Here is a 7,500-nt window from a genome sequence, read left to right as displayed (position 1 = left end):
GCACCTCCTACCATTACCAGCCCATTCAACACTCATATGTCTCTCAAATGACACCCCAACACACACACTACTATCTTTGGTCGAGCCTACCTCATGTTGCCCTGCTATGCCATTGTAAAGGAGGATATCACACACACACACACACACACACACACACACACACACACACACACACACACACACACACACACGCACGCACGCACGCACACACACACAGACTAGCAAAAAAATAAAAAATACAAAACGAGAAAGATATCTGATCACAAGGTTAATTCACTTTTATAAACACACACACACACACACACACACACACACACTAGCAAAAAAATATAAAAATACAAAAGGAGAAAGATATCTGATTACAAGGTTAATTCACTTTTATAAACACACACACACACACACACAAACATATATATTAACTTTAAACAAAAAACCGAATGAGATTTAAGGGTATTTACATATCAAGAACCTATTATCTGATACACACCTCACATATCCCTGAAATAAACCCTTACCAGCACCCTGCCACACCCTAAACAGCACCACACTCAACACACCTTAAAACACTAAAATAAACAAACTCTTAACTAGGTCCCGAAAAATCAGCTGATCGGTCACCAGAACAGACAACCCTCCATTTCTTATTTTTCCTTTTTTTCTCTTATTTCTCGTGTCTCCCTGCTCTCCCTCGGTACCTGTGCTTTTCCTCCCCTGCTGCGTCTCCTCCCGAGCTGCAGGGGAGGCTGGCAGGGTTGTTGTAGTGGAAAAAGGCGTGAAATCAGTGAACGGGGTGGAGTTAACTTGACATCACGGGGTCGATGTTGTGATGGCAGACTGTGTCCCGATCCTTCCTTAGTGACCTCGGTTTTTGTTCTAATTTATTTTTCTTGTAATATTATTTTGATATTAATTGTACTCATATAACAGTCTTTTCTATATGTGTGGTTATTTATAGGTGGTCTTTGCAGGAAGTAATGTTCAGGTTTTATTAGTTACATTTCTGACACGAAGTCACAGTTGGTATGTTCGGACGTTTGCTAAAATGTCAGATTGAGTTTCCCTAAAGCAACATTATTGGTATATTCTATGACTAAATAAAAGCTTAAAAAATATTCGATTTTATTTACATCCCTTAAAATAATGTTAGGTTTCCATTACTTACAATCTAATTATCACATTTATATTTGTGATCCATCGATTTTGACTTTGGCTTCCTTATCAATATCATCTTTCACAACACAGCACACACCATTGCATAAATTCATTTCAATTCACAAAATACCTAAGTAAAACATACAAAACCGTCATCATTGGCCGATCAACAAGACATTGCTGCTGCAGTTACAAAGATATCTAGTAAAGCATTCTAATGACGCGTTTACATCTAGAAACCCAAGCCAAGGTCAATTAGAAGTAATGAACGACAAGACGCCATCTATTGCACAACAGATTAACTTTTCTTGTGCTCATGGTTCAATAATCAAAAGCATGGAGCTCTATTGACACTCTCTCAATAGACTCTCTCTCTCTCTCTGAATCTCTCTCTCTCTCTCTCTCTCTCTCTCTCTCTCTCTCTCTCTCACACACACAGAGAGAGAGAGAGAGAGAGAGAGAGGGAGAGAGAGAGAGAGCCTTTACTACGTGACAGTGAGCATGTCAAGAGGTGAGAGGGAACGCAATGTTGCTTGTTGATGTGTTGTTCATATTTTTTTATTACAGTTACTATTACTTACTACTACTACTACTACTACTACTACTACTAATAATAATAATAATAATAATAATAATAATAATACGTTATACTACTATCATTAAGACTCTACTACTACTACTACTACTACTACTACTACTACTACTACTACTACTACTTACTTAAAAAATGCAATTAAAAAAAAAGATTTATTGAGGTACCAGACCACAAAGAGTCGAGGAGTTACCCAGAGAGAGAGAGAGAGAGAGAGAGAGAGAGAGAGGGTGGGGGGGAAGGGCAGGTGTAAGGGATAAGTGTCTTGAAACCTCCCTCTTCAGTGAGTTCAGGTGACAGGAAGAAGGTAACACAGAGGCAGGCAGGGAGTTCCAGAGTGTGCCAGAGAAAGAGATGAATGATTGAGAGCACTGGTTGACTCTTGCATTGTAGAGGTGGAGTTTTTCATCCCATAAATGCAGTACGTGTGTGTGTGTGTGTGTGTGTGTAATTCACCTCCTCCTCAGAGCTCACAGACCGATCTTCGGGTAGGACTGAGACCACAACACACTCCACACACCGGGACAGCGAGGCCACAACCCCTCCAGTTACACCCCATACCTATTTACTGCTGCCTCAACACACCCTACACATTAACACACCACAACACACTCCACACACCGGGACAGCGAGGCCACAACCCCTCCAGTTACACCCCGCACCTATTTACTGCTGTCTCAACACACCCTACACATTAACACACCACAACACACTCCACACACCGGGACAGCGAGGCCACAACCCTCCAGTTACACCCCATACCTATTTACTGCTGCATTAACACACCACAACACACTCCACACACCGGGACAGCGAGGCCACAACCCCTCCAGTTACACCCCGTACCTATTTACTGCTGCCTCAACACACCACACACATTAACACACCACAACACACTCCACACACCGGGACAGCGAGGCCACAACCACTCCAGTTACACCCCGTACCTATTTACTGCTGCCTTAACACACCCTACACATTTAAGAGCCGCGCCCATTTCCCTCGCCGCTTACCGGGACTCGAACCCGGCCCTCTCGATTGTGAGTCAGCGTGCTAACCACTATACTACGCGGTGTGTGTGTGTGTGTGTGTGTATGTGTTGGTTTTAATGATACGTATTCATCCATCTGCTGCTACTACTACTACTACTACTACTACTACTACTACTACTACTACTACTACTATTATCTTGCTAAAAGTTTGAATTTCGAGGCAGGGTTGAGTGACATCACTGACATGACGAAAGAGAAAGAATTTTGAACCGACAAATAGGAAAAGATAAACTCTCGGATGGAAAATTAAAAGATGATGTAAGATAAGTAGAAATAAAAGAAACCAATTAATGTAAAAAAAAAAAAAGAGTTAGTGATTTGAAATGGAGCCGAGATATGAGGTAAAGATATGAGTAAAAATATTTGAGCCGAAAAATAAAATAAAAAAACACACAAATTAAGTAAAAAAAGAGTTAAAAATCGCCAAACAGAGTAAATAAAGATTGAAAAGTCACGAAATGAATATAAAATTGAGAAGAATGAATTACAATTTTAAAATTAAACCCGAGATATAAAAAGAAGGAATTTGAAAATAAGCACAAGAGACAAATAATAAACAATTTAAGTAAAAAAAACAAGCAATGAATGAATGACAAGACTGAATAATGAATCTTACAAAAGGAAAGAGCAAAATTTAAATCCCAGCCGAAATATGGCGTATAAACTACAAGACGAGAAGAAACAACACAGAAAAAACCCCACACAAATAAAACTTAAACCCAACCCTAAAAACAAAACAAACCACGAACACAACAGCAAACAATTTAAAAAGAGACCCGAAACACAAAGGCGGGACCGAGACCACCATTACTACCACCACCACCACCACTGCCATCTGTCGGCGGCTTGACCAGCACCAGCACATCCGGGACTCAGTGTTATGGCGGCCACGAAGGAGGACGGACGCGCTGCACCTCCTCCCGCCGCTTCCTTGCAACCCACTGCTGAGGAGCGCAGAAAGAGTGAGGCAGGGGGCGTGATAGCCGAGGGCGCCGCCACCAGGAGGAGAAACTTCCCAGGCACGTGCGACCAGGGGCTGGGCGTGAGTGTGGCCCGCCAGCCCTCAGAGATGGACCCACACTATGATGCGGGTATGTACGGGGCTGTTGGGGGGCTGGGGGCTGTCCTGGGGGTCTTGCAGGGGTCAGGTCAGGTCATGGGTGGTGTGGGTGAGGCTGCAGGGTGTGTGGTGAACGTGGGTGCCGCGGGGGTGTGGTGTGGCGGCGTGGTGTGGCGGAAGTGTCAATGTGGTGATGTATGGTAAGGTTTTCACAATTTTCCGGGTATTTTGGTGGTGTTTGGGGGTTTGGTGGGGTTAGGTGTGGTTTGCTGTGGTCTGTGGTGTGTGTGGTGACTGTGGTGTGTGTAAAGTGTGCGTGTGTCACTTATAAACACTTAAAACTTGTCTATCTGTCATTGCAACTGTCATTATTCACATATTTGCTTCATTTCTGCATTATTTCTAAGTTTAGTGTGGTTAAGTGAGGTTTGCCATGGTGTGTGGTGTGTGTGGCAACTGTGGTGTGTGTAAAGTGTGCGTGTGTCACTTATAAACACTTAAAACTTGTCAATCTGTCATTGCAACTGTCATTATCTACATTTTTGCTTCATTTCTGCATTATTTCTAAGTTTAGTGTGGTTAAGTGAGGTTTGCCATGGTGTGTGGTAACTGTGGTGTGTGTAAAGTGTGCGTGTGTCACTTATAAACACTTAAAACTTGTCTATCTGTCATTGCAACTGTCATTATTCACATATTTGCTTCATTTCTGCATTATTTCTAAGTTTAGTGTGGTTAAGTGAGGTTTGCCATGGTGTGTGGTGTGTGTGGTAACTGTAGTGTGTGTAAAGTGTGCGTGTGTCACTTATAAACACTTAAAACTTGTCTATCTATCATTGCAACTGTCATTATCTACATTTTTCCTTCATTTCTGCATTATTTCTAAGTTTAGTGTGGTTAAGTGAGGTTTGCCATGGTGTGTGGTGTGTGTGGTAACTGTGGTGTGTGTAAAGTGTGCGTGTGTCACTTATAAACACTTAAAACTTGTCTATCTGTCATTGCAACTGTCATTATTCACATATTTGCTTCATTTCTGCATTATTTCTAAGTTTAGTGTGGTTAAGTGAGGTTTGCCATGGTCTGTGGTGTGTGTGGTGACTGTGGTGTGTGTAAAGTGTGCGTGTGTCACTTAGAAACACTTAAAACTTGTCTATCTGTCATTGCAACTGTCATTATTCACATATTTGCTTCATTTCTGCATTATTTCTAAGTTTAGTGTGGTTAAGTGAGGTTTGCCATGGTCTGTGGTGTGTGTGGTAACTGTGGTGTGTGTAAAGTGTGCGTGTGTCACTTATAAACACTTAAAACTTGTCTATCTGTCATTGCAACTGTTATTATTCACATATTTGCTTCATTTCTGCATTATTTCTAAGTTTAGTGTGGTTAAGTGAGGTTTGCCATGGTGTGTGGTGTGTGTGGTAACTGTAGTGTGTGTAAAGTGTGCGTGTGTCACTTAGAAACACTTAAAACTTGTCTATCTGTCATTGCAACTGTCATTATTCACATATTTGCTTCATTTCTGCATTATTTCTAAGTTTAGTGGGGTTAAGTGAGGTTTGCCATGGTGTGTGGTGTGTGTGGTAACTGTGTGTGTGTAAAGTGTGCGTGTGTCACTTATAAACACTTAAAACTTGTCTATCTGTCATTGCAACTGTCATTATCTACATTTTTCCTTAATTTCTGCATTATTTCTAAGTTTAGTGTGGTTAAGTGAGGTTTGCCATGGTGTGTGGTGTGTGTGGTAACTGTGGTGTGTGTAAAGTGTGTGTGTCACTTATAAACACTTAAAACTTGTCTATCTGTCATTGCAACTCTCATTATTCACATATTTGCTTCATTCCTGCATTATTTCTAAGTTTAGTGGGGTTAAGTGAGGTTTGCCATGGTCTGTGGTGTGTGGTAACTGTGTGTGTGTGTGTGTGCGTGTGTCACTTATAAACACTTAAAACTTGTCTATCTGTCATTGCAACTCTCATTATTCACATATTTGCTTCATTCCTGCATTATTTCTAAGTTTAGTGGGGTTAAGTGAGGTTTGCCATGGTCTGTGGTGTGTGTGGTAACTGTGGTGTGTGTAAAGTGTGCGTGTGTCACTTATAAACACTTAAAACTTGTCTATCTGTCATTGCAACTCTCATTATTCACATATTTGCTTCATTCCTGCATTATTTCTAAGTTTAGTGTGGTTAAGTGAGGTTTGCCATGGTCTGTGGTGTGTGTGGTAACTGTGGTGTGTGTAAAGTGTGCATGTGTCACTTATAAACACTTAAAACTTGTCTATCTGTCATTGCAACTCATATTAACTTGCTTTCCCTTGTGTGTGTGTGTGTTGTGGGAGTTTTGTGGAGAGTTGTGGCTGTTTTGTGGAATGTGGTGGTGTGGCTGTGTTGTGGTGTTGTGGAATGTTGTGGTGGTGTGGCTATGTTGTGGTGGTGTGGCTATGTTGTGGTGGTGTGGCTGTGTTGTGGTGTTGTGGCTATGTTGTGGAGTGTTGTGGTGTTGTGGCTATGTTGTGGAGTGTTGTGGTGTTGTGGTGTTGTGGAGTGTTGTGACATTATTAACCTCCATTCTGTTTATCACTTCAATTCTACTTATTAAACACTTTTTTCCTCATATTCCTTCAAATTTACTTGTAGGAATCTTCTTTTCTCCTCTCTCTATATCCTGTAGTGTGTGTTTTACTTAAATGTTACTTATAAACACTTAAACACTTCCCTGTCACTTAAATCATACTTATTAAACACTTTTTTCTCATTTCCCCTCAAATGTATAAGTAGAAACCTTTCTGTACACTTTTATTTATATTCTGTAGTGTGTGTGTTACTTAAATATTACTTATAAACACTTAAACACTTCCCTGTCACTTAAATCAAGCTTATTTTACACTTTTTCCCTCATTTTTCCTTCAAATTTATAAGTAGCATCCTTCTTCTCTATTCTCTTCATGTTCTGTAGTGTGTGTTACTTAAAGGTTACTTATAAACACTTAAACACTTCCCTGTCACTTTAATAACTTATGTTACACTTTTTTCCTCATTCTTCCTTCAAATTTATAAGTAACATCCTTTTTTCCTCCTCTCACTATGTTCTGTAGTAGTGTGTGTGACTTAAATGTTACTTATAAACACTTAAACACTTCCCTGTCACTTAAATCACACTTATTTTATATTTTTTCCTCGTATTTCCTTTAAGTTTATAAGTAGCATCCTTCTTCTCTACTGTCTTCATATTCTGTAGTGTGTGTGTTACTTAACTGTTGCTTATAAACACTTAAACACTTCCCTGTCACTTAAATCACACTTATTTTACACTTTTTTCCTCATTTTTCCTTCAAATTTATAAGTAGCATCCTTCTTCTCTATTCTCTTCATGTTCTGTAGTGTGTGTGTTACTTAAATGTTACTTATAAACACTTAAATGCTTCCCTGTCACTTAAATCACACTTATTTTACACTTTTTTTTCTCATTTCCCCTCAAATTTATAAGTAGAAAGCTTCTTGTGCACTGTTTTATATCCTGTAGTATGTGTGTTACTTAAAGGTTACTTATAAACACTTAAACACTTCCCTGTCACTTAAATCAAACTTATTAAACACTTTTTTCCTCATATTCCTTCAAATTTACTTGTGGGAATCTTCTTTTCTCCT

The 7,500-nt window shown here is 39.9% G+C and overlaps 2 protein-coding genes across 2 annotated transcripts in view; one reads left to right on the top strand and one right to left on the bottom strand.

The window, feature by feature from the left end:
- The window catches only part of LOC123503058 (dmX-like protein 2), a 62,962-nt gene extending 62,123 nt beyond the window's left edge, over nt 1-839 (bottom strand). The window contains 1 exon segment of the mRNA XM_045252465.1: nt 696-839. The gene's annotated coding sequence lies outside the window, so the exon portion shown is untranslated.
- Nucleotides 840-3,643: 2,804 nt separating this feature from the next.
- Nucleotides 3,644-7,500, top strand: part of LOC123501501 (clock-controlled protein 8-like) — an 8,414-nt gene continuing 4,557 nt past the window's right edge. Inside the window, exon 1 of the mRNA XM_045250358.1 lies at nt 3,644-3,887. Within this exon, the coding sequence (XP_045106293.1) occupies nt 3,677-3,887 (211 nt within the window). The 5' untranslated portion in view covers nt 3,644-3,676. The remainder of the gene's footprint in view (nt 3,888-7,500) is intronic.

This window comes from Portunus trituberculatus, chromosome 2, assembly GCF_017591435.1.
Source record: "Portunus trituberculatus isolate SZX2019 chromosome 2, ASM1759143v1, whole genome shotgun sequence".
NCBI classification, from domain to species: Eukaryota; Metazoa; Arthropoda; class Malacostraca; order Decapoda; family Portunidae; genus Portunus; species Portunus trituberculatus.
The sequence above is the reverse complement of the archived record's forward strand: the minus strand, read 5'-3'. Positions and strand labels throughout refer to the sequence as shown.